Source organism: Heloderma suspectum, chromosome 1 (assembly GCF_057233095.1).
Source record: "Heloderma suspectum isolate Gila_16-S chromosome 1, 16-S_ref, whole genome shotgun sequence".
Taxonomy (NCBI): domain Eukaryota; kingdom Metazoa; phylum Chordata; class Lepidosauria; order Squamata; family Helodermatidae; genus Heloderma; species Heloderma suspectum.
In genome coordinates, this window is record NC_139458.1 from 319,659,299 (window position 1) to 319,681,113 (window position 21,815).

The following is a 21,815-nucleotide window of genomic DNA, read 5'->3' on the forward strand; positions in this document are numbered from 1 at the left end:
ATTTTGCTTTCAGGACTCTCATTAAGGCAGTATACCAGATAGCTTTTTCCATCTCTCACCACTGTCATTAGATCCTTTCAGAATAAGAATTATTGCTGAAGATTAATGTAATTTTGTATATTTGTAGCACACCAAGGTTCCAAGTAAGCAAGAAGTTATTTCAAGTGTCAAGTAGGAGTTAAAGAAATTTCATCCAAATCAGAACAACTACAGATAATATATTATATTTTATTCATTACATTGATCACTGTTTTTCCACGTGCATGTCCTTCTTCCATCTTCCGGAACGCCTTGGGAACATCAGAAAAGGAGAAAACTTGATCAATAACGGGAAGTATCTACAGGAAAAGAGACATACTATTACCCTAAAGGTTTTTATCTATAGCAGTACAACACTGCTGATACAAGATAGCAAAATTTCCAGTGTGTTTGCAATTGATCGCTACAACATAAAGATGTAGGTGCTCTGCCTACATTTTTCAAACAACGAATACACATTTTCCCTTCCCGTTTTCAATAATGAAATTAATTATGAAGGGAAATGTTACTCAAATATTGTGAAAGTCTGGAGAAGGACCACATATACAATCAGGTGTATTTTTTTAAGTAACATGAAAAAAAAAATTATAGATACTCTCAATTGTGCCCCACACATTTTGAGTAGAGAAGCTCATCAAGGGCAGAAGCTAAACTCTCTCTCTCAAAACAGGCACCTGTTTCTTGAATAAATACTGAGGGAACCTTACAGTTATTGATTTTCTGCTCAGATTCTTTAGTGCTGCAGGATTAGCACTTCTAATATTTCTGCGGGTATATTTTTGGCACAGATTCAAGTAAAAATTCAACGGGATGGGTAAACAGGAAGCAGCTGGGTGCCATTTCACATTCTAGGAGAATCACCTCACACCTAAATCTATCCCACCCCACTTTGCAACTGCACAACTGACCTGCCAGAATTATTGTCTTGGTAAACAATGACTTAGAAAAGTACTAGATATAGTTTAGGGAAAATCAAGGACTATTAATGAAGTTAACAAGTGGAACCTGCAAAAAACAAACAAACCCTGCTCCTGTTAAGGGCTTCAGTCAGTCATGCCCTCCTTCCATTCCCAAACCCACCCCCATTTTCCTACCAGAGTCAACTTCCCATGGCCACCCAGCATGCTTAGGCCTCACTGGACTGTTTTTGGGCCTCCCCTCCCCAGGGTTTTTTCCCCTAAAGATTTTGTTGTACTGAAAATCTTGGGATTCCCCCAAGCCTGCTAACTCCCCCTTATGGATGGGTGGTATGACTTTGGCTACATAAACACTCACAGCCTGAACATCAAAAACAGAGGACATTATTTTAGCTCAAGATGAAGATGTCTACGTAGCCGCATAATTTTTCCATACCTTTCGCTGACAGTATTACTGTTAGTATTTCTTGACGTTATATTAATTATTTAAGCATCACAGTCTCAGAAGCAGAGACAGCTTCTGTCAGGACCAGCATAATAGGCTAGCTGGGTCACTATGTTCTTCTGCCACTAGAAAAAAGGCCTAGCCCCAGCAGAGAGCAAGGTCTGGTCATGCACAAGTTCTGCTTCTAAATTTCACTCCCAGCAGCAACAACAATGCCAAACAAGGGAACCTCAAAAAGATGTACTACTTACTACAGGAATTTTAAGCTACCATCACTATTTGGGTGCTATGGTAGCTTTACTGCCAAAACATTTATCCTGATCAATCAATCTGAAGAAGTAGAGTTCAGCAACCAAGCATGTAAATTGAGAATGAGTAGCTCAGTCAGCACCAACAGCCTGCAAACATTTTGTCTAGGAAGGCCTACAGAGGTTGAGCTTTTCCCTGGATCACTTAGCCTATAACAGTCTGACATTATTCCTTCCTCATTATGCACCTTAATAATCTCTCAACAGAGGGAGAAAAAACATTATTACACAGCTCTTCAACTTGCTGTTTTAGTGATGAGAATTTTAATAACTACATCCCTAGTACCCAATGAGATCTGTCAGAAAAGCATGCATGATTTCATAATGAAAACAATAAAAGTTCCCTTTACATTTTTTCCTTCTCGAAGTGATGAAGCCAAACATTTTGTAAAATTGATTTTTCATTCACATAATTCAGATGCCCCCAAATAGCACAAAATAAGCAGCATACAAGCATTTCTTTTCTCCCATTTATTTTAAGATGAATATGCTGGGGGTGGGTGAGAAGGAGGAAGGAAGTGGCCAACATTTATAGAGTGTTAATACTTTTCCATATGTGCATTAGCTGTGAATGCTTTGAAAAGGCTCCCTCAATACCAGGTCACAATTACATATGGACAGTGTAGCCAAACCATAGTTGTAGAATCCTCTCCCACAGGAGGTTCACTTAACCACCACTTTTTTTTAGCTTCCATCTCCTAGTGAAGACAATTTTATTTAGATGGGCTTTTTATTAGCCCTGTTATTTTTAGCTGACACTGATGATGTACAGAGTGGAAAAGGAGGGATATTAATGCTCCTAATGAATAATCTTATGATACTTATTTTTCTCTTCATCCGAAAGGAATCTGTAAGTTAAGAGTTCAATCTCATGAGTTCTCCCTAAAAGAAGCTTCACTAATAAGAAAAAGTGAAGTTAAATTTTTAAACTGACCAAGAAGGCAAGCCTGCATCATTCCTTTGTGAAGGCCACACCGCCATGCCGTTATAAGTGTGTGTGCACGTGCACGGGCAAGCCAACTAGACTTTTTAAAAATAGGATGTAGTTCATAGGACAAATCTCTAGGGGGCACATTCTCACTATTTTATGAAGCACAGCACTGTCTTTTAAAACAAGGCAGGTGACGAAGCATATTTAAGAGGAGCTTTGAACTTAATCTGAAATAATGTTACGAGGTTGCTGCAAAATGCTCAAACCTCGTATGCTATATTGTTGCAGACCTCTGGTCTGATTGGATTGTTGGCCCTCAACAATGAAGGGAGGCGACATGAGTGTTAGAACTGATGATCACAGCAATCTAGCATATTAAACACTTTATCTGGCTGGCTGATCCAGACTCAATTGTTTCAATAAACCTGAAAAGGGCTGACTGTGTACCCAGTACAATATGTCATTCTGTATTTACTGCAAACAACCTGACTAAGACAAATATTTCTTCCTGTGCACACAGCCGGGCAAATCAGCAAATGGTGACGTGTTAGTAAGTGGAGATTAACTAGACAATGAAAATACTGTTTACAACTGCGCACCAGTCCCCTGGCCACAGAACAGTTGCTTACTCATGGAAGACAGATTAAAGTGATGAAGACCGGGGAGAGAAAGGATTACATATACCAAGACTGAGGAAAAAAGACCCCCAAAATATTGAGCCTGGGTTCCAATTACACGTATCTTTCCGTTGTCCATTCTTGGCAACAGTGACCTGTGAACCATCATCCGATATACTAATAGTGAACTCAATTCTCTAAGTGTGGATTATCTGGTAGCCAATATGGCACCGTCCATCACAAGAGGGAGGTATTAGCATGCCTATGGGAACACCAAGGTTTGCAGAAGTAAAATGAACTTCAGCAAACTGCCCCCCCCCCCTAAAAGGACTGAGCATGTTCAGTGACCAAGTAATGCTGACTGCTGTGCAGAGAAAAATGAAAACCTGGGAGAGAGAGGCAATGAAATGGAATTTCCTGGAAAAGGGCATGACCGGCTGGAACTCTGAACAGGAGCACTGCACACTATAATATTTTGTGCAGGTTTCACTTGTATATTTTGTTGCAGGTCGGGAGCTGAGTTATGATGGCTATGTAGCCAAAACATTTTGTTGCAAGTCTCAGTTGTTTCACTTAATTACTAGCATAGCCTTTAATGGGGAATAGGGAGAGAGAACTAGCAAGCGAGAGAGAAAAGTATGAGATGATGTATGGCTTTAAGAAGCTTCTTCAGTGAGCACTGAAATACTGCAGCACAATTAACTCAACTGGCTATGACTGTAATGCTACAAATGAAGCCAATGGGTTGGATCCAAAGCAGGCCTTTCGTATGTGGAAGGGGCTTAAATACTGCAGAAACTTCTGAAAACTGAAGTGGGGGGTGGGAGGCAATTTTTGGAGATGTCCTGTCTCATTGTGGCCTTTTGCACCACCTCCCATATCTTTCTGAAGATTCCCTACAGAGCAGATGGGGGGGGCAGTGTAAGGGCATGGAAAGCAGAACCCCAAGAGTGCCCCATTCCATAAAAGAGTTCTGTTCCCAGAACTCTGGATCCAATGATTTGCAGCATACATCTCATAGATTTTAAGCACAGGTTTCAGATCTATGGCACCCTTTGTAGGATCATATTCCAGCAAATGAATAAGCAGCCTTTTAAAAGAATACTTGATGCAGAAGCCAGACACAGGGCAAGGTGAGTGACACTTAGGCTTAGGGAAAGAGAGGCTTGTCTATGGCTACTCAGTGAGTTAACACCCATGGTGAGATTTGAAACAGGGACTTCCCAGGTTATGGTTAGCTACTACGCTACACTGCCTCAATTCGGTAAGCTGCAGTATAGATCTGCCTACAGATTTCACAGGATGACAAAGTAAAGAGACATAAAATCAAGATGACTCACATTTGGCAACATGGAGGCCCAATTGTCATCAAAACTGAGTTAAACAATGCTACATGGTGTGTGGTTTTTTATTAGCACAAAACAACATCCACACTACTGAGTTTAAATTTTTCACCACTTGAAGAGACAATCCCACCCCTTGTAGTATGCAAGGGGATAGATATTCACAAAGTGACATCATTCTGCAGTAAGCAATGAAGCCGTTTTCAAATTTCTCATGACTACAGATGGCTGAGAAGCAGGATTGGTTGTAAGGTGACCAACAGGGCTGCTGAAAGAAAGGTGCAGCTGTATTTTCCATCCACCATTGGCTAGCATGCTGTGAGACGCTGACAGGACATCAATATGAATAATGCAACAGCCTCAGTGCCAAAAATGTAGGCACAGTAGCATAGAAAAGCTACAAGTTTCCTTATAATGGTGAATGCAGTTGCACCTCTTCTAGTGTTAAAAAATGACCTTCTGCATTTCCCCCCTACACATACACCCCCAACCAACCTCATTAGCAGGTTAAAAATTAATTTGTGACATCAATGAACAATGCAAGTTTCACTCAGAAGCAGAACATATCCTCTCTATATGGCCCATGGCAAGAAGACACATTAAAATCAACAACTAGCCTCTCGCGATGAGAAGGATCTGTTTCTGTAGAATGGTTGGCAGATAGGCAGACATTGTCAGTTGAGACTTTCCTAACTGTTCATCATTTGTCTCTTTAGTTTTATTTGACCAGTGCTGCGAAGCCTTAGATGAACAAGTAGTAAGAACTGATCTCACAGCTGTATCCTCATTTTCATGTCTCTCCTGGTCGAAAAGAATCTTGCGTTTTATGCAGCAGGATATTTTACTTTATTTTGCCTGAATGGGCATTGCTCCCTGCCTCCCTTTATCTACTTCATATTTATTATTCCTCTGAGAGTCAAACTGCAGGGACTGCCCCTTTCCCAGATCCCTAAAGTCAGCACCAAATTCTCACTGAACCCGTTGAGACAAGCTGACTACTGCAAACATCTGTTCATACCACTAATTGAAACTGTAGCTTATGAAAGTATAAATTTACAAGAATTTACACAAAATTCACATCACAAAATACCTCAATTCCAGAAAGCAGCTATTCCTCGCAATGGATGCCAGTGTAAATCAGTAGGAAAAGGAGGGGGGTCCACAGCAAAAAGGAGCTGCCTACCTCTGGCAACAAATCCAAATTTATCACCCTTAACATTCTACAGACAAATTATATTCTAAAGAGTGAAGAGATTCTTCAGTGATGTTTGGGAACATCAGAAAATTAAATTACAGTTCTTCCATTCACGAGCTGTGGGAATATGGACAGAACCCTCTGAATACCAGCTTTAATCAGTCCTATGCTGTATTCTTTATGCTGGGATAATCTGCCAGTATACAAGGGCCCACAAACTGTTTTACATAACAGAATAAAATCAAATAACAAAAACTGAAACAAAAGTCTTAAAATTAGAAGAAGCGGAATGAATATCTTCAATCATATATTAAAGACCATTAAAAGTCAAGGTGAATAAGAATGGTTTCATGGTCCACATCAGTACCATTAGGGTCAGTCTCTCCTCCTTTGGGAGGGAATTCCATAACCAGGGTGCTGCCACAGAAAAAGCCCTGTCTCTTGTTCCTACCAACTGAATTTCTTTTGGTGATGGGACAAACAACAGGGCCTCCAAAGATGATCTCAAACAATCGTCAGTAAGCTTTTAAGCTAGATTCTGAAGGGTGATATTCATCTGCCCAGAGAGCTTTGGCTATTGAGTGGTATAAAAATGTAATAAATAAATCCTACATTATTCAATTTGCAGTTCTCTCAAGTATGACTGCCAATGTACACAGATAAAAAGGAACAATAGTATACATTTATGCAAATAAAAAAGGATCAGCCCAAAGTTGTATACAGAGATCATCCTACAGGGAACTAAACAAATGAGGAAAGCATAAATGCCTTTCATATTAAGACATGCCATCTGTGAAGAGAGTGAATGGAACAGTAAGCAAACATTTCTACCCTCTTTGGTAATCTTATGACAAAAGAAACCCCAGGTCATCCACAAACACACAAAGGACATTTTTAATAGCATTAGCATTCACCTGTTCAGAGTATTAGGCAGATGACTTAAAGCCACAATCTTCCTCTATTGTATACACAGAGGCAGCTTCAAGATCTTCCCAAGCACAAAACAAATGGTGACCAGGAGGAATGAGGCATTCCCACTTTTTCAAATGGCAATGCAGCAATGTTCCTGGATTCATTTTAGGCCATAGAGATTTTGCTATGTTGCCTAAAAGAGGCCAGTTGCTCTTGCTCTAAATAGGAGTATTCCTGTGTTGTTTTTTCCTATTTGCCACAAGAGAAAATGTTAGACTGTCAAACAGTAAGGTATATGGGCAGAACCAGAAGTTTAGCTTTACACTAAATAGCCCAATATACATAATATGCTATGCTAGTGTAGCACAGTGGCTAAGCTACTTATCAAGAAGTCCCTGGTTCGAATCTTGCATCTGTCATGATCTCAGTAGGTGGCCTTAGGCAAACTACTCTCTCTTTACCTCAGCTGCACCCCATCTGCAATATGGGGGATAATAATACTAGCTTATTATTATTATTCTTTAGATGACGATAATTTATTACATTTCCATACTATCCCATAGTTGAAGCTCTCTGGGTGGTTTACAAAGGTTAAAAAAAACTAAAAGTGCATGTGAAGCACTTTGAACACTTGAAAGCATTATTCAACTTTAAAGAATTATTCTTAATTCTTATTCATCATCCACGGAGACTGAACAACAGCAGATACCATGAAAGTTAAGACTAGGATATTAAAACAGGAGATACCATGAAAGTTAAGAGTAGGATATTCTCCTTCTACAAACGACATCATATAGCCATAGGGGGGCAAATGCAGCTTCTATAATGCTGTGCTGCATTTTTCTCAGTCCTCCATATTCATAGATCTAAAGAATTAAGTGCCAGACTGAAGAGGGCCACAAACACCAGTTACACCTTTTCCTGTAAGCTGATGGGCTATGTAGATAAAAACAAGAGACCTTATTAGGAAATCCCAACATGGCAGCTGAGTACCCAATTCCCTAAACTCTCTAACAAGCTAACGTTTTGTTTCTTAACTATGATGGACGTGTTTCAACCAAAGCAGCCATTCCGCTGATAGTGGGAAGTGAAATTACCAATTCAAACATACCTTCCCTGCATCAACAAGAGTAGCTATTTCATCCAGATAAGGACCGCTTGGTGTGAAAAATGCCCACCGGTAATGGATCCCTTTACAAAGATGCTGCAACAGAAAGTAAGTACATAATACAACATGGTCAGCACCTAAAAGTAGGCAAAAACATAAGCTTCCAAACATACTAGAAAGTGTTTGCCTACATATGCAAGGGGAAGAAAGCTAAAACATTTGGTTTTCCTAACATACCTTTACAACTTTTGCACCAATAGTCACTCCAGTCTGTAACATGCCATCCGCTACACCAAGCCTGTCCACATTCACTAAGAAGGGTGTTACCAAAGAGACATATGTAGCCCCTGACCACTTTTTAAGGAGTTCGGGAGCCCATTTTTCAGTGGATCCACCAACATTATCAAGGATGAAATCAAACCTAGAGAAATGCAAGAAAATAATTGGAACAATTTCTTTTTGCAAAGAATATGTCACTAAACAGATGCAGTTATACCTGAAATTTTATCTCGTACAGCACCGAAACATGAGGACAAAGATACAAAACATGAGAGTTCCATTCTATTTCTCCACTATATTCAAAAGAGGCAAAGAAAGGAGTCATTTTAGAAAAAGGTACCATTTGAAAGTACTCTTCCAGCTTTTGGAAAACAGCCATGCTACTGTTCAACTGCATTAAAAAGATAAAGGAAAAAATAGCTAGATGCATACTCTAGCATGGAAGAAGGGAAGGGAAGATAACTCACAAAATTATTTTTTAAAACACACAAAACATTCATAAAATAGGGAGCCATTGCATCCAAGACAGTGCTGCAGCTGTCATGTTCACTCAGTTCTGGTGGCAGCTTGTGGTCAATATCAGAAAACTCAGTTTGTACACCAGGGCAATGGAGTCCTACAAGTGTATATTGTGTGACCTAAGGAACCATGCAAAGAAATTGGTAACACTGCTCTGCTGGACATCAGCCTGGTGTCAGGTAAGGAGAAGATCAACACTGCTGAGGATAGCTAGCACTGTGGAGAGAAAATCATATGATGCAGCAGTGAGGACATGCCTTTTTGGTCAAAGCTCAGTGTTGTACTCCCCCTGGCTGCAGCTTCATAGCAATGCAAGAAATGCGGAAGAAGCCGTAGCAATGGCACTACAATCATGAAGGATGGGTGTCATGAGATGGGTTTCACCAAACTCATCACCCCCACCTTTGATGAGTGACTGAAAAAGGGTCCCTTCAAACTCACTGCAGATTGCTTCTGCAGGTGGCGGAAGACATCAGGATAGGGACCTGCAAAAGTAGCCTGTTCTGGGCTCCTGCTACATGACAGTAGTTGGGGGCAGGGGGGTGAAATGGCACAGGGCACTAACTTATGGTCCACTGACTGCCCTGCTGCTTCCCTTTCAGAGAAAAGGAGATGCAGACACAGCCCCAGTACCAGCATGCCAACCACATCCCCAGATCAGCTTCTGGCCCCATAAGGAGCCCAGTCACAGCCAGTCCTGGAGCTGGGGAGGCATGACCTATGTCCCAGCCAGAGAAGAGGATTAGCTGCTTTGTGGCCTACATTCAGTCCCTGTGGCTGTTCAGAGTAGCCACATGAGTCTTTGGGGGGCACAGACGAGACTGCTGCACACAGGTACATCTGTTCTGGCAATACTCGACAATCACTGCATGAGAGTGGTGGGTGCATAAAGTAGCACTGATCCCCCAAACAAGCAGCTGAACTAATCCCCCAACTGGCCTAACAAATCACTGAAGCTTAGCTGGGCAAACTAACAGTAGTTCCTCCCTTCATAAACATCCCTATGGTGCTTGCAAGGATGTGGATGGGGTTTCCTTTAGCACCAAGAGAATTGTGGCAACTGCAAGTATGTGTGATACCAATCACACCACAGATGACAAGAGCGCTGGCAGAGCATGTCTGGCCAGGACCCAGTGGTATGCTATTAGAGGGGCACCTTGTCAGTTCCAGTTTGTCCTTCCATTCCACGAGGCATCTGTGGGGCTACTGACAATGGGCAATGGGCCAGGACTCAATACATCTGAAACACGCCAAGACGAGGGCCTGACCCCCTCTCTACTTCTGTATATGCATTATCAGCAATCCTCTCACACTATGACTGGGTTGTACCAAAAGTGGTTAACAACATTAACAAAATGGAAACGGTAAATGTAATAAACAACATTCAATTTGTATTTGCAATATTTATGCAACCAAATTCCATACATCAATCACAATAGGAGTGAATAAGTTATTGGGGGGTAGGATTAAGTTAAGTTATATCAGCTTTTCCCCAGGTACATATTGCAGTCAGAATGACTGGATATACAAAAAACAACACTCAAAACAGCAGGAGAAAAGTGAGGAAAGATGTGAGCCAAGGGATCTGTGCAGCAAATGAAAAACAACCATACACTTACTGCACAACATCCTGCGGAACTATAAAGGTTCTCGGTGCAACGTCCATACAGTGATGGTATTAATTACTTCTCTAATACTTGTGCAGTGTAATCCAAACTCAGAAAGAAGCCCTGCTGGGTTCAAAAGGACTTTCTTGCTAGCTAGTGAGTGAGTGTATGATTGCAGTCTGTGTGGGCCAATGCTTTGTATTACATATACGTTCAGTCACTTTAATAGTCCCAAGTTACTAATGCAAAATAAGCAGAGACAGGCGACCTGTTCAAACCCAGCCAGAAAGTTAATGGCAGACTGGGGTTTGGAAACTTACACCAAGCACACCCATGAGTAAACCACATTGATACATACGGTGGTAAAGTTTTCAGCTGCTCTTCCATACTTCCAGATTTATAATCAATCATATCATTTGCTCCAAGACGTTTCACCAGTTCACTGGCATCCTGAGAACAAACTGCTGTCACATGAGCACCCCAGGCTTTCATTAACTGAAAGAAAAGGCATAGGACAAAAACAGTCAAGCAAAGAGCAGCTGCTCAGATATGCCTCCTACAAATTCTACACAGCTATCTCCCGTCTAACTCAAGTTTGTGTTTTGCATCAATGGGAGCATTTCAAGTTAGAAGGATTATGTGGTACTATTTGGCATTTTGACATTAAGAATATAAAGAGCACCCTTCTGGATCAGACCAAAAATCTATCTCAAGGATAGGCAACCTGGAAGACTACAATTCCCAGAATCCTTGGCCACTGGCCATTCTGGCTGGGAGATGGTGAGAGGTGTAGTCCAACACATCTGGAGGGCACCAGGTTGTCCACCCCTGATCCATTTAGCCTTCTAGTGCTGTTTGAACAGTGGCTAGTCAGATGGTTCCAGGAATACATAAGCAAGGCATGAAGGCAATAGTACTCCCTCCATTTGTTCTCCAGCAACAGACATTCAGAGGGCATTTGCCTCTGAACATGGACGTTCCATTTAGCTCTCATGACTAACAGATGTTGATAGGCCTATCCTCCATGACTGTCTCATCCATTTTTAAAGCCATCTGAGCCAGAACAACACATCTTGAGGCAGCAAAATCCTTAAGTTAATTATGCATTTTGTGAAAACTTACTCTGATGTTTGTCCTGAATCTACTTGCCAATCAATGTCATTGGTAGACCCCAAATTTCATTATTACAAGGAAGACAGAAACATTTCTCTACACTCATTTTCTCCACATAATTCTTTGGCATGGTTGTTAACATTTTATTGAACAGTTTTTTGTTTTTGTATTTACAAATGAGGCATTCCCCAGTCTCCCTTTCCCTCCCCTCCCCATCTCACCCTCAAGCATAATGGTGTGAGGTGGTCTTGGAGAGCCTGTAAACATGGCAGCAAATACTGTTTGAAGTGGCAAGAGGAGAAACAGTAGCAGGTTGGCGCATAGAGGAGAGGAAAGTAGAGGAGGAGGTGGCAGCTGGTCTGCCTGGGCTCTCTGTGGGAGAAGGGCATAAATGCCATCGATAAATTGCTATCATGTCACCCTTCCCCTATTAGCTTTCTTTGCTCTAAACTAAGAAGCCACAAATGCTTTAGCTTGCCCTTTTACAGATGGTACTCCAACTCTTGATGACTACAGTTGCACTTTCTGCAACTTTTCAAGTTTTACAATACCGTGTTTGAGATAGGATGAACCAGAACTGAACATGGTGGTACAAATGCAGCTGCACTGCTATTTCTTGGACCTTCTTTTTCTCCTGCCTTTCATGATAAAACTGTCCATTTGACTTCTTTTTCAATGCAAGTTTTTATTGCTTCTGCTTATCTTTATTTGTTGTAGCTGTAATTGTTTATTGAGTATTTCAGAAGTGATTTCGAGTACTTTGGCATATAAACTGCTTAGAAATTTTGTTATGTCGAGTGGTATACAATGGTATATAACCAACCAACCAATCAACCAAACAGATACCGTACATGTTTTATACCTGTGCATTTAGTAAGGCACATTTGGAAAAATGTCAGTTCTTGAAAAACTTCTATTTGTTCTTTAATTATATTTCATTTTATAATGCATATAGACTGTTATTCTGCAGCAATTTCCAAAGGTAGAATAGGACCCAACAGGTCTGTTACTTCGTCAACATGCTTAACATGAAAAGTAACAAGCAAGATATCACACTCGTGCTTTGTCAATTGCACTGAGTACCACTCTATTTCCAGGCTCAATTCAAAGCCCTTCATGCCTTGCGAACAGGATACGTGAAGGAATGCATGTCTCCATATGTTGCTGTCCGAACATGAAGATTCTCATCTGAGGCCCTTCTCTTGGTTGTCCAACCATTTGAGGTGTGACAGATGGCCATCAGGGAAAGGGCCTTCTCAGAAAGGCCACCACAACTGTGGAATGCTCTCCCCCAAGGAGATTTGCCTGGCACCTACCTGATGTTAATTTGGTGCAGACTAAGGTCTTTGTATTTTCTCAGGGCTTTTAATTAAATTTGATCTGTTTTATCTTGGCAGGGTTTGTTTTTGTTTTTTTAAATGCTTCTCCTAGTTATTTTACCAATTTTAGTGCACATTTTAATGTTTATCTTTTTAGTGTACATTTTTAATGTGTATCTTTTAAATTTTTTTATTAGTTTTTTCAATTTCATAAGCTGCCATAGGAATTTTATTCGTGGGTGGGATAAAACCCCCTCAAATAAATAAATACATTAAATCATGGCCATTCAACACTTATAAGAAGTATGTGAAAGGTCTGGTCCACAAAGAACTGTACAATAAAAAACACAAAGGTGTACTTGTTATAAATTTTCTCCCAATATTTTTGTTTTTCTAAGCCACATGGACTTCTCCATAATATTTTCTTTTGACATCTGCCTGCCATAAACCTCATAAATATTACTGTTTATACAGCACTTCTCCTAAGTACACATGCATTCTCTGAGAAACCCTTACAAAGGATTGAGCAAACCAAGGGTGGGCAACCCATGGCCTGTGGGCCACATGCAGCTCTCGGAGGCTGACTCTGTGGCCTGCAGCAGGTACCTAGGCTCTGCTTTCCCTCCTCCCCTGCAAGGGCATGTCATCTCTGTGTGCCTTGTTTTCCAATTCTGCTGGGAAACAGGGCTGAAAAGGATGACCCTCCTTGCACACTCTGTTTCCCAGAAGAACCGGACTGCTGGGAAAGAGGAAGTGAGACAAGCGTCACCCCCAGGTGCCCTGTTTCCCAGCAAAATCACTGTGACGGTAGGGATACAAAACCTCTCAAATGCAGCAGTCTTCAGCAACATTGCTGCAGTGGGGTGTGTACGTGTGTGGCTACTATATCTCACTGGGATTGGGACAAGTTTAAAGCCTCCTGTCCAACAGAGCAATCTGCAAGAGGCTTGTATGGGTGCATGCCTTTGTGTGCATATGCACACAGCCAACCAGCCAACACCGTATGAGGTCCTCACAGCTATACAAGTTGCTCACCCCTGTGCTACACCATCCAGTAAGGTAGGTCAGTATTATCAGAGTGGCTGATGAGATCTGAACCAGGAACTCCCTGCTTCACAGCTCATTCCAAGATCACAGGCATGACAATAGCTTGCAATTAATGTACAACAGGTTTTACTTTTCCTACCTGTCTGCTATTTCATGGCTAGGACAGACATTGTACTGTTAGAATTTTTCCCATGCTCCTCTGTAGGCTACAATGCAGTAATGGAAAGTGAGTTTGGTTACAGCCCCCAAATTCGAAGAATGGCAATTCTACATTGCAAAATGTATTGTATAATCTCTTCCTTCCAAGATTATGAATGTAATGGAGTAATATTTGTGCAGTGCAATCCCATATGTTTCTAGCCAGAAGCAAGTGTCATTAAGTTCAATGGAACTTACTCCTTGGTAAGTATGTATATGATTGCAGCCTAAATCACTCACTGCAAAAAAACTGCAGTCTAGGTTTCTCTTCCAAAAAGCTCACAATTTCAGCCAAGATAATCAGTTGTAACATATTTACCTGTATAGCAAAGGTACCCACTCCACCCGATGCACCAAAGATCAATATTCTGTGAAGCAAGAACAAAATGAACAGATTAACTCTCATATATTTCTACACTGCAACAATCAAAAGCAGTTGAAGTGATGGAGTCCTTCCTGTGCAAATTTATTTCTAAATTGTTCTATTTATACAGGACAAAGCTAAAACAAAGAAAAGGCAAACTGGAGGTGAATAACCTAGGTATAGATGCTGGTGTTAGATGGCAAAATCTGATGATGAGAAATCATATGTTAAAGTAGTGAAAATTTTACAGGGATGCAACGAAGAATACTATAGGCAGCGGTCTCTCTCTCATACACACATATCTATATACAAAAATTCTCTTTCTCACCCAAACCTCTTCTATCTCAGAACCAGATTGAAGGAAGTTGCTAGAAGCTTCCTTCTCTCCTGGGAAGCATCCTTCAGCCACCCCTCCACATCTAACTAAAGTATCCAAAGACATGAGCTGAGGGGCAGATCAAAGGATGGCCAGGCAAAATTATGAGGGGAACTGAAAAGGGCTAGACAAAATTTAGACAATGACTGTGAAGTCCCACCTTTCCTTGGTTTCAAAGCTATGCAGACAAATATATCACTTCTAAGAAAGTTATGATAGCATTAACAAAATTATGTTGCATCTTAAGCCAATAGCAGGAGTAATTCCCAGTAAAAAGCAGATCGTACGGAACACCTATCAGCCAGAAGAAGGAGGGCAGGCTAACAACACCTGTATCTAAACCCAAGCAAAATAATCATAACTGAATGGCATACCTCTCTTGCTGGGGACAGGAACAATGCATAGCCTTCCTCTACCTGAAGGTAGAGGTCAGGAATAGGGAACTGGCATACTGTAAATAGCTATATTAACATCTTGTAGCTGGTCCTATAAGGCTCTGTGCCAACACAAGAGCTCATAGTGTCAAATTCTAAAGTCCTAGAATGGGTTAAGAGGGCAAATAGGTTCCCATCTGTGAAATGGCAAACAAAATAATTGATGGCTGATGGGAGTTGTGCAAGAGTGTTGTATTGTATTATTACAATAATAATGAAATATGGTATTTTGGTTTGATAATGACATTTTCTTGTGCTTGACATAGTAGGATATTTAAATTAGCCAACTTCAGTATGAGAGTTTTTACTAAAACTCCAATGCATGAAGTCCAATACTCTTCAAGACGCACTGAAGTTGAGCAATTGCCCAGAGAGGTTTATGTAATGGAGAAACTTCTCTATCTCACATAAATTCAGATGAAAGTCAGTCTCCCTCACTCATTGCAAGAAACCCCTATACTGACCTCTTTACAACACAGTTGGTGACTTACCTTTTATTGCTACAATTATCTTGATTTAGCCCCCCAGCATGGGTCATTGCAGACCATGCTGTTAGACCAACGTAAGGCAAAGAAGCAGCTTGAGAGTGACTGAGACACCTGGGTTTTTTAGATACCTATATAAAAGAAAGAGAGCAGGCATATATCCAAGAAAAGGAAAAACTGGTGTTCTACCCTAGGTTGTAAATAATGTAGACTTAGCAAGCCTCAACAGCTGAGGTTTGTCAGCTTCAAAATTCAGTACAACTTTCATATGTGGAGGCAAAATGTAGGGCTGCCTCAACCACAACATTTTTCTTTCATGGACACATAAAAATGTAAGAAGAACCCCCCCACATGAACACTGTTCAGTGTCAAGAAACATACACATATCCATTTTGCCACATGTACATAGTTGGAAGCCTCATGCTGGGCAAACAGACGATTGCTAAATTTTCCACACATTGTACTTTATATACTTTTTCCTACAATGTGTACAATTGTAAGAAAAATGTCCTGGGCGAAGTGCTTCTTATGCATGTGGATAATCAAAATTCATAAAACTGGAATGCTATTCAAATAAGGCAGCCTTCCCCAACCTGGTGCCCTCCAGATGTTTTGAACAACAACTCCTAGGATTCCTGACCATTGGCTGAGGCTGCTAGCAGTTTATGTGCAAAACATCGAGAGGGTATCAGGTTAGGAAAGGCTGAGATAAGTTAACCTCAACTTTTAAATAAGAGGTCAAATAAAATTGCCAGTAGGTGACGGGTCCCTTCACTCTGCACACTGTCACAATACAGTACTGTATGTGTAGAAACTGAACCTGGAAACCTACTGCTGCAAGTACAGGCTCACTGTCTCTCTCCCTTCCATTGTCATAGTGCAGAACTTTGTTTTGCCAGCTGGAAAAATGAAGCACTGTGCTATTGTAACCGCCACTCAGCTGTCTTCCATCCTCCTTCCTCCCTTCCTCTTTCCCAATGTTAAATACAAGGTTAAAGAAATGTGCTATACTGTAGTGCAGATCACAGATACTAACATAGTGGAAATGGTATATTCTACATACCTTATCTTAGCAGAAAAAAATATTTTGAGACAGCCTATGACAACCTTTCCCAACCTGGTGTCCTCCAGATGTGTTGGAATACAACTCCAAGCATCCTGGATGCTGGAGGTTGTAGTCCAACACATCTGGAAGGCTGGAAATGCCTGGTCTATGAAATGTAAAAACAATATCACACTTTTAAAAGTTACACAATAATATTTCTTTATTTTTGTATGTATGCTTTTTTTCATTTCATTTCAAAACTAATATTTTGTTTCCTACCTCATTTCCACTTACTACAACAAACTCTGACAAAGTGCCTTGCTTCCAGGGTGGAACCGCTGCCCATACCTGAAAAACACAGAAGGCCAAAGCTCAAAATATTTTGCCTTAACCATATAGCTATAATAAAGGCGCAATCCTATGGCTGCTGGACAGCAGCTAGACGGCCATAGGATTTTTCAGTTTTCGAGAACCAACCTTGGAGCCAGCACTCCTCAGAAATGAAATTGGCTGTCTAGCCATGAATACAGGGCAGCCGGAGCGTGCAGGAGATCCCCTCTGTCCTTCGCCCACCCTGAATTGGATAGTCAGTCGCCTCTGAGCTCAGAGGTGGCTGACTATCCCCGTAGGATTACACCCTAAGTAGCTTTTTACAAAATAGCCAATTTCTCAGCCTCCAGAAGATGAGATATTCATAGCTCATCAGTTTTGGTACATGGCATTGTACTATGTACAGGATGTCCAACTCTTCCCATATTGGAAGACCCGATCAATATCTCCTTTGGGTCTGGCTCTCTTAATCCCATTAAATACAATTACTATATCATTCAAGTATAAATTCAAAAGGAATGGGGCCAAAAGGTGGGGATGGGTTCAGTTAATGAACCAGAAATCCCCACTCTTACCCTGACAGTTGAGTTGGAATAAAGTTCTATAATCAAAAACAAGAGACGTTTATCAGTATTAGTGTTGGCCAATTTATGCCACAACTGCTCCGTATCAATTGAGTTGAAGGCTACAGCTAAGTCAACAAAGGCAACATAGAGATGTTTGTTGGGTCCTGCAGTGCCTTGTTGGGCTAAAAAATAAAGTCAAGCAAGAACCAATAGTGCTTTAGCATTAAATAAAATGGAAGAGGCCAAACAAGGAGACAAAAATATATTTCTTCGTCTTTGCAATCTTTAGTTTGACAGTGCCTAGCTCAGAGCTTTCCAAACTTTTCATGTTGGTGACACACTTTTTAGACATGCATCATTTCATGACACGGTAATTCAGTTTTACTAGCAAACGGGAGGTTAAACTAACCTGTTATAAGAGATACGGACACATACATAAATTGTAATAACGAAATGTATGGGGATAGAACATATCTCATGAAAACCTTTCATTTATATTTTTAAAAATGTATGATTTGTAAGATAATAACATACATTGTTGTCATTTATGAGTAACAGTATGTAAATATGTACAAGAAAATGTGAAAAATAAACAAAATTAACTAAAGTATTTACAATACATATTAGGACACATAGGCCCAGGTAGGAGCTCAGCTGCAGAAACCCATGAAGTAGAGAAGCAAAAGTCCAACAAAAATGGTGTAAATATATATGTCTCACTACAAGGCTATATTGCTGTAAATATTTGCAATGCCTATGTCCAGAGCCCAGTTTCAGTACACTCCAGTGGTACACTGCTGGTGGGTGGTTAATCCACAATTACAGCAGAGTAAAAATAAAAATAAATGGCAGAAATCAAATTATAAGTGCCACGTGGTGGGTGGCTTGCTGTTTGCCACATTGGGTTTGGGAGGGTGGCCTCCCTTCAGCCAGCAGCAGGTGGGTTGACTGGGTGACAGCCTGCAGCTGCGCTCGCCCGGGTGATTGGGAGCACGCTGATTCTGAGGCTTCTGGCCTCCACTGAGCTCCGTTCCGACTAGCCAAGATGGCGGACGGCCCGCTAGGTGCAGTCCCAGTCCCAGGCGGCGTTTCCACCCGCGCGCTACTCTGGGCTGGCCACGCAGGAGCGCGGTGCAGAAGTCCACGAAGGGCACGCTTGAAATCTCGCAGGGCTGGTGACTGCTGCCAATTCTCCATGCCAGCGTTGGCCAAGCTCTGCTCCCAGGGCGGCGCCTCCCCTCCCCTCTCTTCGCCCCACGCCTCTACCTCGCCGTACTGCTCCAACATCGCCAATCAGGTGCATCCTACGTCAAGACGCCACATGATCCTAAAGCAGCTAATGTTAAAGCAACTAAGCCTTAGCTGCCTTAACATTAGCTGCTTTAGGAAGTTCCGGGGGAGGGGCCAAGGAAAGCAAACACGAGTAAGGGAGCTCCGTGGTGCCCTTCCGCACAATTTTCTGCATTTCGCACGACACACCTACACACTGCCACCGACACACTAATGTGTCGCGGCACACAGTTTGGAAAGCTCTGGCCTAGCTAAAGAAAAAAATGCACACCAAAGTCATTTGTTTCTACTGAGGCTGAGGATTTATAAATCCACTCAAAATAAGTTCTGCCCCTTCCATTCTCCTTACATTACCTCATCTCCAGGTCTGAAATAGGACACACTTAATCCACATTCCATCACAATCCCAGAAACATCCCGACCAAGCGTTAGGGGAAATTCAGTGCCAGTGCTTGAAATGTGCAGTGGATCTCGCTTCATCCTTAAAGCAGTAGCTCCATAACCACCTAGCAAAAAGCAAAACAAAAACACGTTTTGTTGGGCTTTCACTGAGATTCATACCCCAGCCTGCCCTCATAGTTCATTCACATCAGTATTCTCTTATCTTATTCATCTCCTCAATTCCACTGTGAAGCGGATCCCCATTATTCCTGTTTTATACATGGAAAGCTGAGACTGAGACAGCAAACAACTTAGAAGTTCAGCAAGAAACTGAAATGAGATATTCTGTTTCTTTTGTTTGTTTTTAAACATGTCAAGTTTTAGCCTGAAAATCTATGATGTTTAAACAGAAAAAGTCCTACAACTTTTAAAGCTGGGGCATGCTGGGAGTTGTAGGAGTTTTTCTGTCTAAACACATGTAGGATTACACAACTATTCAATTTGTGACCCCACCAACGTGGCCTTAAGGAAAGCTCACAGCAAAGCAAACAAGCAACCAAGTCAGCTCAGTCTATATTTAATTTCATATCACTGCTTCTGTTTAAACAAGAATATTAATAAGAGAAAAGCACATAATTTCATTTTTTTAAAAATAAAAACTGAGGTTGATTACCAGGACTGAAGGACTACACATTTTCCACCCCTGTGCTTGTTTTTAAGGTATCATAAACCAATGGTTTCAAACTGAGGGCAGGGAGTGGGACCTAGAAGGGTAGGGATATAATTGTTAATTAGTCAAGGCTCAGGAACCCCAAGTGTTTCTACTGAGATGACTTGACTGAAAGGAAGACGTGAAGTCACACAATATAATACAGTATTGTCCCTGAATACTGTAGACCAGGTGAGCGGGCAATAGAACCCTCTGGCTTATGTTCCCCAGCAACTGGCATACAGAGGCATACTGTCCCTAGGGGTAATATGTAGCCATTATGACTAGTGGCCATTGATAGCCTTATCCTCCATGAATCTGACTAATCCCCTTTAAAGCCATCCAAGTTAGTAGCCATCACAACATCTTGTTGTAGTGAATTCCATAGTTTAACTATGGGCTGTGTGAAGAAGCACTTCCTTTTATCTGTCCTGAATCTCCCACCATTCAGCACCCATTTCCACAAAACTAATGTAGACTTTGTGAAGGCCATAAAAAAAACAAGACAGAAGTTTGCCCACCTGTGATGCAAAATATGAAAAAAAAAAAAAACAGCAACCACAACATGACCCTGCCCCCCATTATATGTTTAAATGAAGAAAGCTTGGGAAGGGAAAAACCAGAAGCCGATTTTTGTGTGGAAAGACTGAGAGCTCCATTCAGTTTTGCCAGTCAAGACGAATTCCTGGGTTCAGAATTCTTTAGTGGTAAGTGTATGCTTGCACCAGGCTCTGATTGGTAGATCTCAGGGCTCTAATAAAAAGCAAAGTAAATGCCACAAGACAGAAGTTTGCCCACCTGTGATACAAAATATGAAAAAAACAAAACATCCATAACATTTATATAGCACATTTCAAGAGTTCAAAGTGCTTTACACAATTAGCTCAATAATTCTCACAGCCAGCTTATAAAGCAGGCCTCAATTAATTGACATGCAACACATATAAGCACTTACTTCGCATGTTAACATCTATGGGATTTAAACTTGCAGCATGGACTTTAATAATAACTTCATTGGGGAACTGGATGATAGGAAACATCATGTTTTTTGTGAATCGTAGCACGTCATTTTTCCCATAACGGTCAATCACCCAGGATGGCATCGTCGTACATCTTTGACAGGAGATGTGGAAGTTTCTACATGGAAGGTGCCGACTCAAACTTTTCCCTGTTCCAGGGCAGGTTGCACCAGAGCTAGGCCAGCAGCCCAAAAAACTACTAAGCACTTTACTTCTAATTGTGTGCCCTTTTAACAACATGACTGCAAATGAAGGGGAGGGGATGTTAAACCTCTTTAATACCCTCCTCTTCAAACTGTAACGAACACACCTTCAATGCACTCTTTCTTACAAATCAAAACCAGGTTATTCCAGGTTTGATTTGTAGATTCCTACAAACAGGTTTTAAAAGAACATTTTTAGCATTATATTTTTTGTTTAAATAGACCACCCCATAACGTTTAGTTTTTCTCCTCAAAAAGAAAAAAAAGATGGGGAGGGTCAGAAAGAAACAACCGGCTTTTCCTGTCAGGCTTAAATTCTTCACTGAGTTTTAAGAGAGGTTTTGAGGTAAGCAGTAAAGCTCAGTGGGGGTTGGTTTGTTTCCTTTCTTGATTGAACTACCAAATGCACCAACCCCTGAAGTTCATGTCAGGCAGCGAGGCGAACCTCTTCCTCCAAGACAGAAACATGCCCCTATGTCTCAACTACCGAGAACAACTTGCTGCCGCCCCGTGTCTTTCTATGAGGTAAATCTTGCCCCTTGCCCCTTGCCCCCTGCCCTGCCCTGCCCTGCCCTGCCCTGCCCTGCCCTGCCCTGCCCCGCCTGCCCCCGAGTCTCCTTCTGGCTCTCTCCGGCTCTTCCCGTCAACCAGCGCCTCTGCGCTGACACCCCGACCCTCACGCGCAGCCTCCCCCGGACCAATAGGAGCACGGCATC

At 41.5% G+C, this 21,815-nt stretch overlaps 1 protein-coding gene across 3 annotated transcripts; it reads right to left on the reverse strand.

Moving 5' to 3' along the window:
* Positions 1-208: 208 nt before the first annotated feature.
* Positions 209-21,777, reverse strand: RTN4IP1 (reticulon 4 interacting protein 1). Of its 3 annotated transcripts, none has more exons than XM_084827223.1 (9): positions 20,833-21,777; positions 19,142-19,293; positions 16,881-16,949; positions 15,563-15,687; positions 14,217-14,265; positions 10,579-10,715; positions 8,053-8,236; positions 7,819-7,911; positions 209-290 (listed from the first exon to the last, which is right to left on the reverse strand). In XM_084827223.1, the coding sequence occupies exons 1-9, from the start codon at positions 21,134-21,136 to the stop codon at positions 222-224; spliced, it is 1,182 nt and encodes a 393-aa protein (XP_084683349.1). In that variant the 5' UTR covers positions 21,137-21,777; the 3' UTR covers positions 209-221. The 3 variants fall into 3 exon arrangements, with proteins under 3 accessions (XP_084683349.1, XP_084683348.1, XP_084683350.1); XM_084827222.1 differs by having other exon boundaries at positions 209-338; XM_084827224.1 differs by having other exon boundaries at positions 209-338; positions 7,805-7,911.
* Positions 21,778-21,815: the final 38 nt, after the last annotated feature.